Here is a 22,379-nt window from a genome sequence, read left to right as displayed (position 1 = left end):
CCTATAATATTCCTATTGGGCCTTATCGCATGAATGTGTCATTTAATAGTGAGTTTATAGTACTTCAGATTTCTTATCTCCTACAGTATCACTATAATATTCCCATAATATTACTTATGAAGTGATATTATAGGATTACTGTAGCTCTTTCTGATAGGATGCTGTTGGTTTGAAGCTTCTACTGTTGCACTGTAAACTGTAAAGAGAACAGATGTTAACAGACTAGAAAATATTCTAAGAATAATTTTGATTCTTCTGAGTTCAGTCTGGTTTATCTTCTTCTTTCTCCTGCTGTTTGAAGCTGGGAGTGAGGTAGAAAATCAATATCACGATAATCATTACTTTTTACAATTACTTTTTTTGATATTGATATATACCACGATATGGCTCACATATGCAAAATCACATATTACATAATCAAGTTAATGTTCATCCCATTGAATGTTAGGTGTGCTGTCAAACCAAAAAATAATATTCAAATATTTCTTAAAATGTTTCAGACCTCAGTTTGTCAGCGTTTTTAAATAAAATGTGCCTGTTATCATCAGTTCTGACAGCAGAATTGTGTGTCATGATTTCCCAAAATCAGCATATCATCACCGTATGATTCCTCTGACTTCTGCTCCAGTGTGTGAGGCCGGTTCCTCTGACTCTGTTCATCTCTACATGAGCAGACAGATGTGGACTCACTGAGGACTGACCAGGCTTTTCCTCCGTGACACTGATGATGCTGATCTGCATTCAGCTGTAAAGGTTCAACAGAGAACTGACAACACTGATGATGCTGATCTGCATTCAGCTGTAAAGGTTCAACAGACGCTGACAGGCAGCCGGCTCCTTCATTTTGTTTCCAAATATACAACAAATGGCCCAGAATGCATTCATTCATTCAAAATAGATTCTGAGTGGACAAACTATGTTTTGGACGTACGTTGTCAACAGCATATAGGAAGAAAATGCATTTCCAGGGTCCATTTGTTTTTTAGAATCTCTTTATTTGAGTCATTAGTCTTTTATTTCAGTCATTTCCCATTACAACAACAGCAGGAATAACCACAGCACTTCACAACATACTTCAATACGTGTCTGTTTTTTAACCTTTATTTAACCAGGCAAGTCAGTCAAGAACAAACTCTTATTTACACTGAAGGCCTGGTGAGAAAAGCCCCTCTTGATGTGGAAACTACATTTCAAATGGGTTTTTTTTTTTGGCCCATTTTAGTAGATTGTGAATCATATTTCTAGACTTGTTGTGAACTGCAGGTGAAGTCTATTTTTCGCAGTATGGGCTGCGTTCAGAGTCACAGGCGATTCCTCCGTTATGTTTCTTAGACGTTTTGTGACGACGTTTCACTTCATGCAGGGAAGTGATGCAGCGCTGAGAGCAGCCATGTTCCCATGACCTATTTTCACAACCAACCACCTCCTCTCTCTCTCTCTCTCTCTCTCTCTCTCTCTCTCTCTGGCTCTATGTCTCTCTGAAGCAGCAGCAGGAATATGGAAGTCATATAGCAGATTGATGCTTGTGGCTGCTGGTTCTCATCATAAGGAAGGAAACAGAATGTGAACTGAACTGGAACGACAGGGAACAGAACTGAATTCCATTAAATTCCATGAAATTCCACTTCTAAGAGAGTTTGTCTCGACTCTAAACATTATAAATCAAAACATTATGAATCAAATAAAAGACAAATCAACAAATCAAACACATTCAGTCATAATGTATGGATTACCATCACATGTTCTGCATCAAACACCAGCTGGAAGGTTCCTTTAACATTTTATGATATTCAGTATTGATAATATACTGTATAACACTATGTGGAATCTCAGATATGTGGTGAGAAAAAAAAAAAAAAAACATGGAATTTCACTAAATTTCATTGATTTAAATTCTACTTCCTGAAATTCCAATTCAATTCCAATTCCTCAGTTGAATTGGAGTTGATGAGTTCATTCATGAATTGACCCCAACTCTGATTTTCACTCACTTTCAGTTGAGTTTCACTGAAGCAAATGTTGTGATTGAGTTTGAGACACTGGAGCGCTCCCTCTAGTTTTAATGCTTCAGGAGGCATTTCAACAACAAATTAGACCGACATGTTTTATATTTTGATGCATGTTTGTCCGTCAGATCAGGTTTCATTTCATTTCAGTTCCTCCTCTGAAATGAAACCTGCACCCGTCCTGCACCCGAAAGAGAACTAGAATGTCCTACTGCAGTAGAAGTACTGTTACTTTGCTGATATTTACTCAAGTAAAAGTACTGGTGTAAAAATGTCCATCAGTAAAGTAAAAAGTGTGTGATTTAAAATGTCGTCAGAGTAAAAGTTCCTGAGTTCCTCTTTAGAACAGAGAACGTTGTTAGCTGTGATCTTTTCCATGTGATTCTAACAGGAGAGAGGTCAGAGTTCAAACTAGATTCTTTTCACTGGAAACATTAGAAACGACAAAATAAAGTGCAGAAACAAAGTAAAGTCAGATTCCTCTTCTCACTGTGAATGGATCCACAGTTTGTCAGTTTCTGTTGATCCAGTTTCTGTTGATCCAGTTTCTGTTGCTGATGGAGAGACACAATCTGTTCTGTGATGGATGGATTTAAAATGGACTGAAGGAAAAGTCAAATTACTGACTTTAGATAATACTCCAAAAAATACAAGTACACAAAAAAGAGACTTAATTAGAGTAACATGAGTAAATTAGTTATTTCCACTCCTGGTTTTTAGAAGCACAGTCTGTGGTTTTGTCAGCGCTTAATTTGTAAATGATGCGGTCCCGGAACACCAAGCGCTCGGTGTCCCGCGAGTCGGTCTGGAGGGAAAAGGTTCTGGAACAAATCAAGACAACAAGCTCAGTGCAGCCATACAGCTTACTGTAAACCTAACAGCCTAAACATTACTACATGACCGACTATATGACCTTAGAGCTCCGGCTACTGGGGACCGATAACAATATTTGATTATTGCATAGGCTACATAATGCTAATTTTGTCCAAAACGATGGGTTTTTACAAACCTGCCCTTCAAGTAATAGACTAAAGATATACTGTAACTGTGCACAACATAAAAATGCCCACACACTTGGCTGTGAGATATCCTAATGATACATAAACACATAAAGGAAACTGCAATGGCTTCAACCATTTACCAGAGAAATTCTGGCTCGAGTAGTTACGCATTAATATTCAACACAAATACTTTAATAGGATATCTATTTTGAACGTGGGAAACAATGTCAGCGAATAATGAAATGACAGCAGTAAAACGTGTCATGGTCGTGCTGCTAGAAGTCGACCTGACTGCGACACTCAGCTGGACCGCGCTGGTTTTGAAATGCCCACATTAATGTGGCTTACAGCTCTTCACTCAACCAATTATATTACCAATTATTTCTGGACATTCAACATAACATGCACAATGTCCCACATATTTAACTGTGGGACTTACAGGTCCGCACTCCAAATAATTTCTGTTTTCATCTATGCAAATATGAATTTAGATGTTATTGTCCCAGCAGAGAACTGTAACACGTTTACAAACAAAAAAACAAAAAAATGCTTATCTTGTCTAATTTTCCAAAAATAGTCCACACAGCGGACATATGGACAGCAAATTCAACTGTCTTTTAGCCATGATGCTGTCTGAAGTTCACCATAACACACTCTGCAGAGCAGCTGACTCATGTGACGTGATCACTCTGCACTTGTTGTTACTTTCTAATATGGTAATCACCTGTCTTCATATGGAAATGAGCCAATTCAGTTTTTGGAAGGGAGGGGAAAGGAAGAGTCAACTATTGGGATTATTACATGGCAGACAAAAAAAATAATAAAAATTTCGTGCCACCAGGTGCCGGGTCCACGCAAATAAGTACCGGAATACAGGTAGTCCAAAACTGCGAGGTGCCAGATCCTGTTCCGGCAGGATCCGGCACAAATTAAGCACTGGGTTTTGGTCACAACAGCAAACGGCTCTTCTCCTTTAAAACACAAACCTCTTCTTCTCCTGTTAATGTCTGAAGTTAAAGGTCACATCATGTAAAGCAGGACTCCCTCTCCTCTGTGATGATAAAGGAGTTGGATGTGTATCTAAACATGGTGAAAGTATCAAAACTAAATCCACACAATCCATATTAGAAAAGCGAGCCTCTAAACGAGCCGTTTGGACTTCCGTCACTTTGCGGCGTCACAAAGGTTCGCTCATTATCATTTCTGTAAGAAATAATAGACTAACAAAGTGTTTTTTTCAAAGCGGTCGAGCGGTCGTCGTCGTTTATTACCGGAGAGTTTTCCCTACCTGTAGCCGCCGGGCCGCGGCGTCTCACGTTTCACTCTCGAAACGGTTAGCCGATCGGAACGGAGGGTCGTTAATATTAATGAGCCTTAAAGACACGGAGACAGAAACGGCCTGTTCTTGGTAAGGCTCAGAGAGATGCTGGAAAATGAATGTGGAGAAATGGATTGAGAGTGTTTTTGGTTCATGACACCACACACACAGCTTTGAATGGACAGAAAGACACAAAATAAAACACTGGAGGATACGGAGCTTTTTAAGGCGTTTCAGCAGCAGATTAAACTGACAGGTTTTATATTTTGATTCCTGCTTGTCCTTCAGATCAGGACTCAGTCTGACTGGATCACTTTTCTCAGGTAAATTTACATAATTGTTTCAGTCTTACTGATGATGTCAGCTCCTGCTCCACCCTCAGCATGTGAGTATGGGTTGATTGATTGATTGATTGTTTGATTGACTGAATTTATTATGGGTAAAAAAAAATAATCAACATGTTAAAGGACTTATCATGTTACATTGAACCCAGCGGATGGCAAATGAAAGTGTAACACAAAACATTTATTTCCAATGCACAACCAACACACAGCAGACTAACTGTACAGCACAGTAAAAACACAAGAAATTAGAAGAATTAGAAGAATAACGTTTTCTCCACCAAGAAAAGTAGAAATGAAGCGTAGACAGACAGACAGACAGACAGACAGACAGACAGACAGACAGAGAGACAGAGACACAGACAGACAGACAGAGACACAGACAGACAGACAGAGACACAGACAGACAGACAGACAGACAGAGAGACAGACAGACAGAGACACAGACAGACAGACAGACAGACAGACAGAGAGACAGACAGACAGAGAGACAGACAGACAGACAGAGACACAGACAGACAGACAGACAGACAGACAGAGAGACAGACAGACAGACAGAGACACAGACAGACAGACAGACAGACAGACAGAGACACAGACAGACAGACAGACAGACAGAGACACAGACAGACAGACAGAGACACAGACAGACAGACAGACAGACAGACAGACAGAGACACAGACAGACAGACAGACAGACAGACAGACAGAGAGACAGACAGAGACACAGACAGACAGACAGACAGAGAGACAGACAGACAGAGACACAGACAGACAGACAGACAGACAGACAGACAGAGAGACAGAGACACAGACAGACAGACAGACAGACAGACAGACAGAGAGACAGACAGACAGAGACACAGACAGACAGACAGACAGACAGACAGAGAGACAGACAGAGAGACAGACAGACAGACAGACAGACAGACAGAGACACAGACAGACAGACAGACAGACAGAGACACAGACAGAGAGACAGACAGAGACACAGACAGACAGAGACACAGACAGACAGACAGACAGACAGACAGACAGAGAGACAGACAGATCTATTCAGTCTTCATCACCAGGGGAAACTGATGTTTTGTCCTGCAGCCTGTTGAAGTGTTTCTGGCTCAATATTTAACCTGCTGTGTCCAATCAAATTAGTACAAACAATATTCCCAATATTCCCTATATGTATTTTCCCTATATCTATTTTGCAGCCTGTATAATCCCATACAATACACTAAATGTATTTTGTGCACTCAGTATACTTTTGCAGGCGAGAGCAGAAACTTTAGCTGGCTTTATGAATGCAAACTGTAAAGGATTTTCACCTTAACAAATAATTTGATTTTGTATTGAGTCTCAGAATCTTGTTTTTTCTTGAAGCAAGTGAAAATAATTTCATTTGTTTCCAGGAAAGTGGTTAAAGAAGAAGAAGTGAAAATTATTTATCTTAAAACAAGCCTAACCCCTCCGACTGTTTCATCATATATTACTGAACCAAGTTGAGTTGTATTGACCCCCCTCCTCCCCCCCTCCACACACACACACACACACACACACACCCGCCTGAAGACTTTTCACTTGTTTTAAGTAAAACTAGATTTAAACTGTTAAGAGTTTTTCCTTCAGGTTCCTCAAGGCGTTTCCCTCCCAGCAGCAGAGTGAACAGATGAAAGTTTTTGCCAAAAAGTCAAACAAAAGTTCTTCATCAATCAGATTCCTGTTGAAAGAGCTCGTTAGCGTCGCCGTCGCCACGGTGACGAACCGCCGAACAGTTTCCCTCGTTAAAAAGTTCCTCGGGAATCCGGTCGGAGCCTGCAGGGTTTCCACATGATGAGACCCGGAGAGTCTGAGAAGTCCTTCTGACCTGCAGCTCCATGTCTGATCCTGATCTGCTCTCAGCAGCTGGTTGGCTGGTAAAATACTCAAAATGGCTGCTGGATTTTGGGGGATTTTCCAAACACATGAGGCCTGAAAAATAAAGGATCCAGTCTGAATCTGTTGCATTTTGGCACTGATCCTCCAAATCCCCTCACAGGACAATCTGTAGGACGTTGATCTGAATTTGATAACAGTCCTGTTCTGCCCCAGGATCCTTCAAGACTGAAACCCAGCAGAATCAGTCTGGTTTCTACTGGATTTTGGACTTTAGGATTTTAGGACACCTTAGGCCTGAAAACAAGACCAGGCAGCCTGTGAGGAACATCGTCTGTCAGGCAGTGAAATGTTTGACCCACGACGTTCTGTCCATAAATGGTCCCGGAGCCTCTTTTCATGTCGGTTCCAGGAGATTCTTCCTCCCTGTTGAAAGTCAATGGGAAACATCTTCAGGCTCTGTGTCCTAAAACAGAAAATGTGGCGTGGAACCTGGACTGGAGTGTGTGAACCTGCACACACAGCAGACTCAGTGAAACCACTTCACATTTCAAACAGTGGAGTCAGTCAGTGAGGGACAGGGAGAGCGTTCCTCAAATAAAGGATCCGGTCTGAATCTGTTGCGTCTGCGTTGATCTGAGTCCTGTTCTTCCACCGGATCCTACAAGACTGAAACCCAGCAGAATCAGTCTGGTTTCTACTGGATTTCATTTCCATAGAGACTTTACAGTTGTGTCACCAACCTGCTCCCAGCCAGCTGTGTCTCCATCATGCAGGAACATGCAGAACTGTCTGTTAGTTAATAAAGTCTGATGTCACAGCTTCATCCCTAACCCGTCTGTCTGTGTGTGTGTGTGTGTGTGTGTGTGTGTGTGTGTGTGTGTGTGTGTGTGTGCAGAAAAAGCCAGAGAATATCTGCACAAAACGGGGCGTTTCATCGTGATCGGAGGAATCATCTCACCTGTTCACGACTCCTATGGCAAACCTGTGAGTACTGCAGGAGAGGAAATGACTTCATCATCATCATAACATAACATACACCTCATTAACAACGAGATATTTACAAATTGTTCTTGTATTTTGATCTCAAAATCCCATTAATCTTCCTTCCTGTAAATGGATCACAGATTTTTGAACGGTCCCGCCCCTCTGCCCCTCCCATCCAGTAAAACTGCCTTTCTCTCCCTAACTGATCACCCGTTGGTTTACACTTTTGAATGATCCCTCCCTGTGTTAAGCCCCGCCCCCAACATCCTGTTTCAACAGGAAATACATCACATTAAGGAAGCAGGATGCTCTCAGAATGCTGTTTCATGACTTTAAATCACATCTGAATGAGGAGGAAACCTGCATGACTCTCAGTCTTCATCACTGTTTGAATCTGCATATTGATTCATATCAGTCTGCTCAGTCTATCACTGATCCACTGATGTCATTTCTCACCCCGACCGATTGGTCGGTGTGAGAACACAGCAGCAAAGCAGATTGACGTCATGTGGAAACTCAGAGTCAGTCATGTTGTCTTCACTTCCCAGCTTTTAAACTGCTGATCGTTCCTGTTTTCATTCACCGAAGCTGTTCAGGGTTTTAGATAGATAGATAGATAGAGTACGTTATTTATCCCCAAAGGGAAATTACAGTGTTGCAGCAGCAATTCACATTAAAAAAAAAACACACACACACAATGAGGTAGGTAAAAAGTCAGAACAAGGAATTACAAAATATATATATATATACAAAAACTACACTACAACTACTATAAACTATACAACTACAACTACTATATACTATACAACTACTATAATACACTACACTACAACTACTATACTAGATAAAAATAAATAGAATAAAAAGTAGAATTTTTAACTGTTAGGCAAGATATTGCAATTAATGCCCAAATTAAATGTTTAAGGACTGATGAAATCTCTAAATCTAGCTCACTGTCAGCCAGATCCTTTTTTACGGCTCCTGAATATGGACCTTACGAGAAAAAATACGAGAAAATACTAGAAAAAATACAAGAATAGAAGAAGTTTTTGAAATTTGTTGTTAAATAGGTTTATGTTATGATATGGACAATTAGCAAATACATTTTTCATTTCATTGTAACTTTAAAGAACACTGATCCAAAGACTGGATCCTCTGTGTTTTAAAATGAACTCTACATGTTGTACACTGTTAGTAATCACTGATACCAGAACACACACACACACACACACACACACACACCCTCCTCTGGAAGCGTCACTGCTGCTGTTGTTTTCCACACTGCTGCTTTCTGGAATTAATGAAGGTCTTGTCCTAGTTTCTCTGCCTCTGTAGGAAACAGAGAGCATGAATAATAGATGCAAGAGAAATGCTGTTTCAGCCACTTCCACAATTTCTGGTGTTCATTTGGAATATGAATGTTAGTTTTTTGTCCTGCTGCATCCAGCTGAGCGATCCGGCTGATGGATTATTTCAGTCGTAGGTTTACACATAAATTATCGTTTCAGATCCAGCGTGTCGACCGGCCCAACACATAATAATTATCATTTTATAATCATGTTTCAGCTGACTGTTCTGTGCTCTTTTGTCCTCTTTCCTTCTGTTTGTTTTTACTTTTCTGTTTGTTTTTAACTTGCCTTTTGTTTTATCTCTCTTCGTAAAGCACTTTGTAATGCTTGTTTCAAAAAGTGCTATATCGATAAAGTCTTACTTACTTACACATACACTAATAAACACTTTGCTTTTGAGAAAATCTGGGTGGGGAATGAGTAACGTTCTCCTCCCTCAGTAAATATTAATACTGCTGAGACACTTAAAGGATCAGTTCATTGATTTTGTCCCTATATACGTATACTGAGTCTCTTCCTCCTGTAGCTGTTGGACCCACAGACAGTATTGTCTGTAGTTGTTGGACCCACAGACAGTATTGTCTCCAGTCATGGAGCTGCAACAACGAGTCCAAACTGTTTGTCAGAATATCTCCAGAGAAGCCGTCTGTGTCTCCACAGGAGAGAGGAAACAGACTCAGTTCCTCCGTTACTCAACTTTCACTAATCGGGAAATCACAGAACTAGTTTCCTCCGCCGCAGCACAGAGCGCTGTGGGGTGAAAGGCGGTTCCTGGAGGAGCGATCCGGTTCCGGACAGTCGGGTCAGATCGTAAACGGTAGAGTTCGGTAGAAGACGATCCGCCGAGGGGAAACGGTCGGTGCCGCCGCTTTCCGGGCCGCAGAGAGAAACACGTCGGTCGCTCTCCGGATCGTTTTCACAGACGACTTTTCTGGAGATATTCTGACAAACAGTTTGGACTCGTTGTTGCAGCAAGAGGCAGCGGAGCAACTGACAGCTGACTGGAGACAATACTGTCTGTGGGTCCAACAGCTACAGGATGAAGAGAGGAGTTACATAGAGGAACTAAATCAGTGAGCTGATCCTCTAAATGTCTCAGCAGTATTAGTATTAGCTTTTAACTCCCAGTGCGGCTGCCCAGTGGCATCATGGGATTGTGTTCCTGAACCTGAACCTCCTGTGTGTGCAGGGCCTGGTGTCCAGCAGACATCGCCTCACCATGTGTCAGCTGGCTGTCCAGTCCTCTGATTGGATCAGGTAAGACAGACGACAGATTCGGCTGGCTCTTTGTTTGGGCTTCAGAGAGAGAGAAAATCCTGCAGAAAACAACACTGGAATATATCTTGTGTGATTTTAAGTGGCTTTGCTCACCTGAGTCAGCACTTATTGGGGGAATTTGGGGAAAGTGCTGTGTACCAGTGATCTACTTATCCCAGGATATGATTTGATACGTGACATCATGTTCATGATTCAATTCAACCAGGATACGATGTGATCAATAAAAGTTCAGTGACAACAAAGTCTGAATTATGCAGAATTCTGTTTTTTTCTGAGACACAAATCTTTCTAGCGATGCCATTGGCTGCTAGAATGTAAACAACAATTTAAAAATGTCATTACAAAGTGACAATAATATAATTTGGATGGAGAGCTTGTGAAACTGTGATGGTCAAGAGTCTCATTAGTGATTACTACAGCAGAATAACATGGAGCTGATATCACCATTCATGTTCCTGACAGCAGAATAACATGGAGCTGATATCACCATTCATGTTCCTGACAGCAGAATAACATGGAGCTGATATCACCATTCATGTTCCTGACAGCAGAATAACATGGAGCTGATATCACCATTCATGTTCCTGACAGCAGAATAACATGGAGCTGATATCACCATTCATGTTCCTGACAGCAGAATAACATGGAGCTGATATCACCATTCATTTTTGGCACATTTTTGTATTGTATAAGAACAGTGTGTTGAGGTTGTTGTGTGGTTGTGTGTGGGACAGAGTCGACCCCTGGGAGTGTTACCAGGACACATGGCAGACGACCTGCAGCGTCCTGGAGCATCACCGCGACCTGATGAAGGTGAGGCTCTGGAAACGCTCCATACGTCATAACTTTTAGTCTGTTTTCGTGGCATAAACACCACACTGCAGAAAACGTCCATCTTTGCAAGCCATTCGATCTCATGTTGAGTCTTAAAATAAGACGAAAAAAGAAGAAAATCTGCCAATGGGGTGAGGCAAGTTGTTTAAACAAGTGACAATATCTGGAAACAAGGCAGAATAAGGAAGACCACTCCACTAGTTTCAAGAAAATGTCGCTTGATTCATGAAAATTGTTGAAACAAGTTGATTTGCATCGGAAACAAGTTGAATGGTCTCATCCTGTTGGCAGATTTTTACACTTTAATTATTTCTGACTCAACAGGAGACTAAATGGCTTGTTAAGCATGTTTTTGCAGTGCCATGCTGGGCCTACTGTGGCTGTGGTACGGCACCAGGTTCCCATTGTAATACTGAGAAATGATGCATATCCACCTGTTGAAATGCACAGACTGCACCTTTAATGGATGAGTCAGCCTGTGGAACAGGAGAGCGAAGTGACTCACAGCACCGAGCGACACGCTGCAGGAAATATCCAACAAGTCATTTCATCTGGAGCTCAGTCTTACTGTTGTGTTTTTAAAACAAGGGAATCTAACCCGGCAGTGGGTCAGATCATTTCACTTTCTTCCAAAGCACATCAACTTGAATCAAGTGACATGATCATGGTTGCAGTCAGTTGTCTTACTTCAGGATAGCATCTTGTTTCGATCAAGTTTCTGAGACGAGTAAAGCTGCGATGGAAAGAAATTAATTTTTCTCATCACCATGGGCAGATTTTATTTTCACGTTTTAGGAAATATAAGATTTTAAGACTTAATTCTAGATTAAATGACTTGCTAAGGGGAACACTGAAATTTGAAGTGCAAAGTACAGAATGGTGTTTAAACACTTGAAATCAAAATGAAATTTAACTTAAAAAGAGGAAGATTGTTAAGTTAAGGGGTTATTAAGAGTCCAGGAATTAGGTCAATTCCAGTTTAAACAAGTGAAATTTGCATATAGAATTTAAAACTTGACATTCATGGTTAAACTGATGAACATCATCAAATTAATTAGAATTCTGGGGATTTGACTTCACAACCACAATAGCAAATTACACCTTTAACTTGTTTAAAGGGGATATTTTTTGCAGTGTGATGTGATCATGAAGACCACGGGCCATTTGAACCGGTTATAGAAACAGCACCATACCTGCATGCAGCGGTTACCATGGAAACTGTTATTATATCTGCCTCATCGCTGTGTGTTATCAGGATTATTCACTTGGTGTCAGATCGGTCTGTCCGTCAGAACCCAGCATGCATCAGTGATGTTTCTTGATTTCCTCAGAGAGTCACCGGCTGTATTCTGTCCAACGTCAACACGCCGTCCACCACTCCTGTGATTGGTCAGCCGCAGAACCAAACCCCGCCCATCTACCAGAACCACAACAACATGAGCCACAAGCCCACGGCCAGTGAGTGATGCTCATTTATCTGATTTACTAATCCAGAGAGACTTCCAGTGAGATCAACCAGAGGTGAGACCAAGTCAACTCTGCTCGAGTCCCAAGTCAGTCTCAAGTCTCAAGACAAGTCTCAAGTCTAAATGTAGATTACCAAGTCAAGTCCAAGTCAAGTCCATGTCATTAATGTCAAGTCTCAAGTCTAAATGTAGAACAGCAAGTCAAGTCAGAACAAATCAAGAGTCCAGTATCAATTTAATATCTTAAAGAAAACTAAATATCTAGGACTTTTCAATGCAATATGGTTTTAATAGGATAAAAACTTGGTAAGAGCATCATGAGTTTGATTTCTAGAATCAGTTTCAACTTCAATAAATTCAATCATTCCATACAAATTCAGAAAACAGAATTTAAATTCAGTCGTCTGCTGGAACAAATCTCATCACTTTCAATCTAAGTCATTTACACAAACACAAGATCTCAAGTCAAGACTTTAGAAACCTTTTCAAGTCATCAAAGTACAAGTCAGAGTCAAGTCCCAAGTCACCAGAACCCAAGTCAAGTCAAGTCTCAAGTCTTCTCTTCATGCATCAAGTCAAGTCTCAAGCTATTAAAACTGGGACTCGAGTCCAAGTCACGTGACTCGAGTCCGCCCAACAGCGGAGGGAAAGTGAATGAGTAACACGCAAAATCTCAGACTCCACTGATCCGATTTTGACAAAACTCGCCTTTCATTCGGCGTTCAAAATAACTACAGAACTACAGTTACATACTGGTTCCTGATTGGCCCAAACGGGGGGAAGACATGTTTACTGTTGCTTTGTTTAAAATAGCAGATGTTTGTGGAATCAAATTCTGCAAATTAATCGACGGACAGATTCTGTGTCGCAGAGCGTCTAAAGTTTCCTTCTTCTTCACCTGTTCAGTCAAACTGTGGGGGAAGATGAGCGAGAGTCTGGGGAAGATCTGCTGCGTCCGCCCGCACATCGAGCGCTTCACCTTCGTGGGTAAGAAGAGACGCCGCTTACAAAGACAAGAACAAAGTACAAAACTTTACACACAGTACAGAACTGCACAGCAGGGTTCAGTCCATTCATGACCTGACGTGAGACTTCATGGTGAATCCACAGTTCAGTCCTGCAGTGTGAGTGTGAACGTCTCCCAGCTGGAAGGAAACACACCTGAATTCCATTAAATTCCATGAAATTCCACTTCTAAGAGAGTTTGTCTCGACTCTAAACATTATAAATCAAAACATTATGAATCAAATAAAAGACAAATCAACAAATCAAACACATTCAGTCATAATGTATGGATTACCATTACATGTTCTGCATCAAACACCAGCTGGAAGGTTCCTTTAACATTTTATGATATTCAGTATTGATAATATACTGTATAACACTATGTGGAATCTCAGATATGTGGTGAGAAAAAACAAAAAAAAACATGGAATTTCACTAAATTTCATTGAATTAAATTCTACTTCCTGAAATTCCAATTCAATTCCAATTCCTCAGTTGAATTGGAGTTGATGAGTTCATTCATGAATTGACCCCAACTCTGATTTTCACTCACTTTCAGTTGAGTTTCACTGAAGCAAATGTTGTGATTGAGTTTGAGACACTGGAGCGCTCCCTCTGGTTTTAATGCTTCAGGAGGCATTTCAACAACAAATTAGACCGACATGTTTTACATTTTGATGCATGTTTGTCCGTCAGATCAGGTTTCATTTCATTTCAGTTCCTCCTCTGAAATGAAACCTGCACCCGTCCTGCACCCGAAAGAGTGCAGGACGGGTGCAGGTTTTATGATATTCAGTATTGATCATATATAACACTATGTGGAATCTCAGATATGTGGGAAGAAAACATGGACTTTCACTGAATTAAATTCAACTTCCTGAAATTCCAATTCTGTTTCCTGAAGGTTTTTTAAAATTCCACTTCCTCAGTTGAATTGCTGAGCTCCTTCATGAATTGATCCACTGCCCAACCCCAACCACCAGCTGATATTAAATTTATTTACACTTCTAGACATTTTGGCGGGTGACCAGCCGTCATTCAGAGATTCTATTCTGTTTTTAAAGAGTCTACTGTATGTTGACTGGTAAAAAGTAAAACAGGGATCCATTAGACTTTGTGGCCTAAAGGATCCAGTCTGAATCTGCTGTATATTGATCTCCTCATAGCAAAATCTGTAGGAAGTCTGTGTGAAATTTGGATTTTGGAAACCATCAGCCACTGCATATAACTCATCTTTTAACAACCGATGCATAAATTACCTGTATTTATACAAGCGTAGTCTACTGTACCATGTGAAGTACTGTATGTACTACTCTGCTTCTTCATCTGTTTCTACACCAACATCGCCAAAACAAATTCCTGTGCATTTACTGTAGTTTGTGGTTAAAATGATGCTGATTCTGAAATGGATGAATTATTTATGCATTTTGTCTCATTCTGTAAGATGAAAACGCCAACCTGGGAACTGCGATGAGATACGAGGAAATCGGTGAGTTGTCCCTTTAATCTTCCTGGATCTCAGAGCGACTCGCGTCGAGTCCGCGGAGCCGTGCGCGTTCCTTCCCGTTGTGTCCACGGAGAGTTTCAACTCCTTCTGGCATCTTGCTCCTCTGTGTTTGTACCCGGTAAACATGAAGTTTACTGAGCCGTGTCTTCTCCTCCTGCCTGTTTGTCGTCTGTAGAGTTACGCATCTTGCTCCTGTGTGGCAGTGACCTCCTGGAGTCCTTCTGCATCCCTGGCCTGTGGAAGGACAGTGATGTAAGCACCCTGTAGCCCCGCCCACCCACCGTGTGCCCCTGTAGCCCCGCCTCTTAGCTCCTTCCACTTGACTGAACACTATTGCAATGATCAACAGGTCATTTTGATGTTAACGAAGGAAACATCTGCAAAAACCAAGTATCAACACCCATTATGTGTAGTGTTACTCACACTGCTGTTTACCGTCTGACTGCTAGCTGTGAAACTGACGAACCGTAGACAGCGCCACCTTTTGGTCAAAAGACACAGTACATATATATATATAGTCCATATATATATCTATCTATACCTATATTTATATATATATATATTTATAGGTATAGACCAAAGTGCTGTTGGCTATGAAACTGTCATTTGTACAAAGGCGAATCAGTCCTGAATTGATTCACTACTGTTCGGCAGCAGAAAGAATCGAGTTAATTAAAAGAATCAGTTTTCCCGCTGGACAGTGCAACACTAGTACATGATTGGCTGCTCAAAAGCTGCAGCCAACTTCAGACATCATGAAGCTGCTGTGATCGCAGAAACATCAGTTTCACTTTTTGACTTCCTGGCAGAGGGTGCAAACAGGTAGAAAGGCATCTGACCATCTTAATTTTGGGTTTATATACAGATGTTGAAGAGTTTCACTTGCAGATGGAAAAGGAATTTTTCAGAAAATTTCTTAACCAATTGTAATTAAAATTATAAGTGTATTTTATGCAAGTTTTTAGAAAAACAATGTGTTAAAAATGTGTTACAGCCTCAAAATCCACAAAATCCACATTTGTCTCGAGTCCGTCTGACAGGCAGAGTTCCCACCAGCAGATCTTCACTACAGCAGACCTGATCAAGGTCTTGTCTCTGTGGTTTCAGATGGAAGTGATCGTGGGGGATTTCGGGATCGTAGTGGTTCCTCGTGACGGAGCCGACACAGAGAGGATCATGAACCACTCCTCCGTCCTCCGCAAGTACAAGGTCAGGCAGACCGACGGAAAAAAAGTTACGTAACGGAGTCCAAATCTGTCCAAAATCCAGTCCAAATCTGTATTGTACAACGGCGTATTGGGGCCATTGTAGGTGAGAAAAAACTCTGAATTTCTGAGATTAAAGTCAGAAATTTACAAGGAAAAAAAACACTCAGAAATTTGTGAGAAAAAACAATGAATTTCTGAGATTGAAGTCAGATATTTGCGAGAAAAAAACGAATCCTAACCTACTAACTTTCATTAATTTCAGCATCTAGATCAGTAAACTTGCTGCCTGTTTGTTGCAGCTCCTCATGTTCAGGCTGTCTGTGCTGTGGAGGCTGAAGTCTTCCGCTTGGTTGATCCAAATTCTTATTACCCCTTTCTACAAAAAAAATCACCTACAATGGCCGTAATACACCATCATACCACTCGCTCATAATGTAAGAGAAAACGTCACGTCAAACTGTTCTTACCTCGTAGAAAATTGAGACGTCTTCCATCTCCTTTGGCATAAACCAGGCAGAATGTATTTCAATAAAACTTCATGAGGCTGTAGCAAGCAGAGTGTTGTTTTTGGGGGTGTTGGGGATGAAGGAAAAACTGGCAACCCAGATTTAAAGGTTGACAGTTTTACTAGAAAACTTTCTCTCCACCATAAAGACTGGAAGAGAGAACAACACAAACCAGAGCCAGTACGAGGTCAGATCTGTCAAATGAATCATCCTAATCCATTTAGCCTTTAATCCACTATTCTCCTCATAATCTCACTGAATAAAAATCTTTGCCCTGTAATCCTGGTACTGGGAGTGTTGAGAAACGATTACTGTAATGTATTCACTCATCATTAAGACGCTGGGAATGAGGCTTTTTAGCCTAACTGGAGGATTTACAGCAGAGCGGCTTCATGTGAAACGAATTAGCAGGATATAGAGCTCAACAGTGACCGCCCACTTCTGAACGGCTCCGGTTCCAGGAAGTGAATTTCCCATTCATTCCTCCATTGACGTTTCAGAAAATCCTTATATAAAGAGTTTTAAGCCTGGAAGCAAGCCAACCAACTACGAGATGAATCGTGACCGTAAAACATTTGATTCGGAGCAAAAAAAACGGCAAAAAAAAAAACTTTTGCCTTTTTTTCTGTTTTCCATTTTTTTTTGCTCCGAATCAAATGTTTTACATCTTTATATAAGGATTTGAACATGGAGGAATGAATGGGAAATTCACTTCCTGGAACCGGAGCCGTTCAGAAGTGGGCGGTCACTGTTGAGCTCTATTGCTGCTGTTGGGTAAAAAACACATAATTGCCCTTTTGGTGTTTTTCTTGCACTTCCTTGAATTGAAAGCCTCCGTGGTCGTTCATGTGTTTTGTGGGATTTCATGACATTTGGACCCTTGAAACCTGTTAAAACCCCCCGTGTACCATTTTAAAAATATGAGCGTCAATGAGAAAATAATTATTTGTTCCTTCATTCCCGAAAATGATCTCATCTGTCATCTGATCTCTTCATACTGCGCTGTTCTTGTTTTCAGGACAACATCATTGTAGTGAAAGACGATATCAACCACCCCATGTCCATCGTCAGCTCGACCAAGAGCAGGTGGGTTTTAATCTAAACTTTGAGCCTTGACCTCCCTCCTGTTTGCACTCCTGTTCATCCTGCAGGTGTGTTCACTGTAGGAAAGTAAGACCAGACAGCAGCCAGAGACTGGCAGCTGTCTGTGGCTGGCAGGTTAGTTTACTCCACAGGAGACTGGCCTTCGTTCTCAGTTTGAGTTGAGTTAAACCTCAGTGGGCGGAGCCAAGAAGCTGGGTCATGCTTCACTTGGAAATGGACACGATGGACAGCACACGGTCAAATAATGTCCTTGTGGCCAAAACAACTGGGTGCTTTGGACTTTGGACTTGCATTACTGGTGGATTCCGATCAGGTTATTTTTCCTGGTTGGGCGAGGAGAGCTGATCTTTCTACAGCCCGGCAGAGCAGACTACTGCAGTGTTCAGGCTCATGAGAAGTGCAAGAAGCACAAATGTGAAAGAAAGCAGACGGCAAGTCAGCGGCTCCTGCTCATCCAGCCACACAGGAAGCATGAAGCAAAGAACCGCAGTTTATCAGAGCCTAAGTTAGTTAACTGTCAAAGTCATGACCATCCTTAGTATGGATAGATTGTATTTTTTCAGTTAGCAGCAGAGCGCGAGGCTTCTGCCTCCTCCTCTCTCACCTCTTACCCTAACGTTACTTAGACAGAAAAACTGAGGCTCTTTGGCTCCGCCCACTGAGGTTTATCTCAACCAATGAGATTATGCATACAGAGCAGCTCTGCCTCTGAGAAATGCTTGCAGAACTAAAACTAAACTCCAGTCTGCAGTTTGCCTTATCTAAACATGTAGTTAGCTGGTGAAGTTTGGGACGTACCATCTACAAGAAGAGGTTTGTGTCCTATCCTACAAATCGATGTGACTAAGAGCATGAGCTAATAATGGCTTAAATGTGAAAAGTTGAAGTGTACTGACCTGTGACCCCCCCCCCCCCCCCCCCCCCCCCCAGGCTGGCCCTGCAGCACGGTGACGGCCATGTTGTGGACTACCTGAGCCAGCCGGTCATCGACTACATCCTGCAGAGTCAGCTCTACATCAACGCGTCGGGATAGAACCGACAACCCGCCGGCATGAAGCGAGGGGGGAGGGGGGGGCAGGGAGACATACCGCCACCATCATATACCCCCCCACCCCCCAACCCCCCCACCCCTACCTTCCTTCTCTGTCCTCTGTGTGAAACGTATACTCTTCTTTGAGCTATCGCTTTCCCATCCCAAGGAGCATTAGGTATCGATGTCCCTCCTTCTTCCTGTGTCATGTGACTTGCATCAGACCTGGTGGGGGGCGGGGTGGGGGTCGGGGTGGGGGGGTACTAAATGTCTTTTTCCACTGCATAAGTGTACTGTGCCACAGAACGGTGTGTTTTCCCACTCTGTGCATGGCTTGGTTTGGTGTCGGTACATTAGCATCCTGCAGGTATTTGCACCAGAACATATTTGGTACCGGCCCGCTTGCAAAGGCTGCTGGGAGGGAAGTCTTTATTAAAGCGGGGGTGCACAGGCAGCGTGCGCGCTCAGTACTGACACTGTACTGACGCCAGGCCCAGTATGTGTACAGCTTGTTACTTTTGCAGTGGAAAAACTCTACTTGTGGACCGGTTCCTTACCGGTCGATTCACTTTGTAAATCAAGCGTGTCTCATGTAAAGATCCGGTCAGCTGTGGTCCTGCTCGGGGATCCGGTCTGGATCACGGTCTGGATCTGGGAGTCTGCGCTCTGATCCTCCGCTCTCCGTCACACTGCACTGGTGTCAGCAGCTGTATGTAGCTTATTATCACACCAACCATATCGATGTAACACAAATAAACTCCTACCTGCAAACAAGTGTGTTTCAGAAGTGAAGCGTTAGGGTTCAACCCTGTAACTGATACACAGCAACTTCCGGATAATGCAATAATTTGTCAAAATGTTAAAAAAATGTCCCTTTAGTGTTCAAAATGTAATAAAATCTGCTAATAAATTGCAGGGTAATGTAATAACATCAAATTTAAGGTAATAATTTAAATAGCGATTATTATTTTATAAGGGATGTAACATATTTTAAACTGATTATGTAACAATAATATTGACAAATAATGTGGTAATTAATAAGAGTAAGATGAATGTAATAATTGGAATCACATTATTAGTGAATATTATTACATCATCTGTTAAAACTGTTATTGCCCGTATAAAGTAATATTAAGATATCACTTTATTAATCCCCTCGGGGAAATTTGGGAATATTATTGCTGGATTTTGTGATGTTATTGCATTATTCAGCAGTTTCTAATATCAATAGGTTTTATTACATTTTGGATTCAGTTAGATGTACATTTTTATTACATTATGACATTATAATGATAATTATAATTATCATTATAATTATCTGGCAGTTACTACTAATCAGTTGCTACAACACAATGTATTTTTGAAATGTTTTATTGAGATTTCAAGACCCCACGCGTCCTGAAACTCACATAAAACACCGTGGAAACTTTACACTCAGAGAAGAAAAACACCAAATTGCAGTTACCTGTTTGTTCTGCTTTAAGTTTTGGTGAACGTCTGGGTGGAGGCTGGAGGATCAGAGCGCCGGATTAATGTCAACTTTTCCTGTTAATTTATCTTGTTATCTCTTCTTAGACTGCATGCTTAGACAGTTTGTTTTTGGCATGAACGTTTACTCCGTAGAATATGATCTGTTGTGAAAGTGTTTGCAAAAAATACACATATAAATATATATAATATACAGTGGGGACGACCACTCTCTTGCCATTTTCTATTCACTATATGGATGTACAGATCTCCATGCTAAACTAATCAGAGCCTCATTGTTTTGCCTCCAGCGGGCGTCCACGTCAAATGTATATTTGTTTGCATAGAGGACAATGATTTGTATATTGATTCCTGATTGTGTGTGTGTGTGTGTGTGTGTGTGTGTGTGTGTGTGTACACGCGAAGGATTTTTCGTTACCCCTGTAAGTCACCTTGCGTTGCACAATGCCAAAAACAAAAAAGGAAAATGTCTTGTTTCTTCTTCTGTGCTACTCTGCCTTTGTAGCTACTTGGAGTTATTTTGAATGTAAACTGTACTGCACTCTTAAAAAAGACGTGTCATTTTCAACACATCATCTGTGTGTCTGATTTGAGACTTCTCAACACAATTGTGTTTACTTTCAACTCAATATATGTTAAAGTGGTAATCTGTGAGTTTCTGCTTTTGTTTCATTTTGTCTCCATTGGTGCGACAGTTTGCAAATCAGACCTGATTTCCATTCTTTGTCTATGAGAGGCGAGTAATCATGTGCGCATGGCATGATGGGATAGCTGGCAACTCCAACCAAACCCACAAAGCGATGAGAAAAGTTGTAAAAATGTTATATTGTGCAAATGAGCATGATGGTTGCAGCGAGAGAAGCAATCACGTTCAGACTGTTGTTCTTCCTGGTCTGAACGTTACCTGAAGCAGCCTCGAATGCTAGCTGCTAACTTTAGCTCTGGTAGGCTGAAGTAATGTTAGCTAGCTGGCCTAACTATCCCATCACTTCCAAATCACTGTAGCCACTTAGCTAGCTAACTCGCTAGTGTATAACGTCAAGATGAAGTTTTCCAGACATATGATCTTGGATTTTATTTGGGCAAAATGATATACAAAATAGGCGATGCTAGAACAAGAGGTAAGAGAGGAGGAAGCTAATATTATGAAGCCTCGCGCTCTGCTACTAACTGAAAAAATACAATCTATCATACTAAGTTATCTAGGTTAGCTAGTTAGCTAGCTGACCTTCCAACAACATGAGCCATGCAACAACTCACCCAGTGAAACAGCAACATGAGACAACATTTGTTAGAGCGAAGCGATGCAAAGCGAAGTGGTTTTTGGGAGCAAATTTGAGGACATGGACAACTTTGTCCATTCTAATACCGTCCGGATCAACGCCATCTGATTCAGAAATTACAAATACTTTGCAGGCGTATTCTTGAATCTGACAGAAATGATACGGCCCCTTAGCAGCCTAATTTATAGAAGAAATAAATACATATATGCCGTCCAGATTGCATTAAAGTTATTATGTAATAGATTACATTACCAGCATTGCCCTGCAATACTCCCATCTAGACAGCCAGGACAGGATAAAACCCCTGTGATCCAAATGACACCAGACTGCCCACGGTTACATTAACGCCGTCCAGAGGGGAAATCCAGGGACGTTTTGGGGAAGGCACCAGCCAGGACAAAGCACCGGTCCCCGGAGGGACTGTCCCCAGAAAACGGGGACGTCTGGTCACTATAAGAGCTCATTGTTGTGTTTTTTTAGTCTCCATCTTTGTTGCTAAGCACATTGCTGTGGTGTTTCTGCACTGCCCTTCCCACAGATCACCTGTCAATCAAACTGTGTGGGCGGTAGCCTACTGTGATGTCAATCATTTTTCAACTCAAATAAGGGATTCTGGCCCCACCCCCTTTCAGTCTAACATGAAAATGAATAGAGGTGTAAAATAACTTTAACTACATCCAACACTAATATTCACTATTTCTGCTTTCAGGTTCTTCTGTCCTACATTTCTTCATTAGTTAGCCAGACTTAGCTTAGCATTCCAGAGTGGCTTAGTGAAGCGACGATAACACAACATCCG

At 41.5% G+C, this 22,379-nt stretch overlaps 1 protein-coding gene across 1 annotated transcript in view; it reads left to right on the top strand.

The window, feature by feature from the left end:
- The window catches only part of nmnat2 (nicotinamide nucleotide adenylyltransferase 2), a 19,792-nt gene extending 973 nt beyond the window's left edge, over nt 1-18,819 (top strand). Inside the window, exons 2-11 of the mRNA XM_071926444.2 lie at nt 7,434-7,522; nt 10,061-10,128; nt 10,884-10,962; nt 12,315-12,441; nt 13,356-13,436; nt 14,899-14,943; nt 15,137-15,213; nt 16,069-16,170; nt 17,694-17,761; nt 18,710-18,819. Coding sequence (XP_071782545.1) covers nt 7,434-7,522; nt 10,061-10,128; nt 10,884-10,962; nt 12,315-12,441; nt 13,356-13,436; nt 14,899-14,943; nt 15,137-15,213; nt 16,069-16,170; nt 17,694-17,761; nt 18,710-18,812 — 839 coding nt within the window. The 3' untranslated portion in view covers nt 18,813-18,819. The remainder of the gene's footprint in view (nt 1-7,433; nt 7,523-10,060; nt 10,129-10,883; nt 10,963-12,314; nt 12,442-13,355; nt 13,437-14,898; nt 14,944-15,136; nt 15,214-16,068; nt 16,171-17,693; nt 17,762-18,709) is intronic.
- Nucleotides 18,820-22,379: the final 3,560 nt, after the last annotated feature.

This window comes from Centroberyx gerrardi, chromosome 13, assembly GCF_048128805.1.
Source record: "Centroberyx gerrardi isolate f3 chromosome 13, fCenGer3.hap1.cur.20231027, whole genome shotgun sequence".
Classification (NCBI taxonomy): Eukaryota; Metazoa; Chordata; class Actinopteri; order Beryciformes; family Berycidae; genus Centroberyx; species Centroberyx gerrardi.
This window is presented reverse-complemented; position numbering and strand designations above follow the sequence as displayed.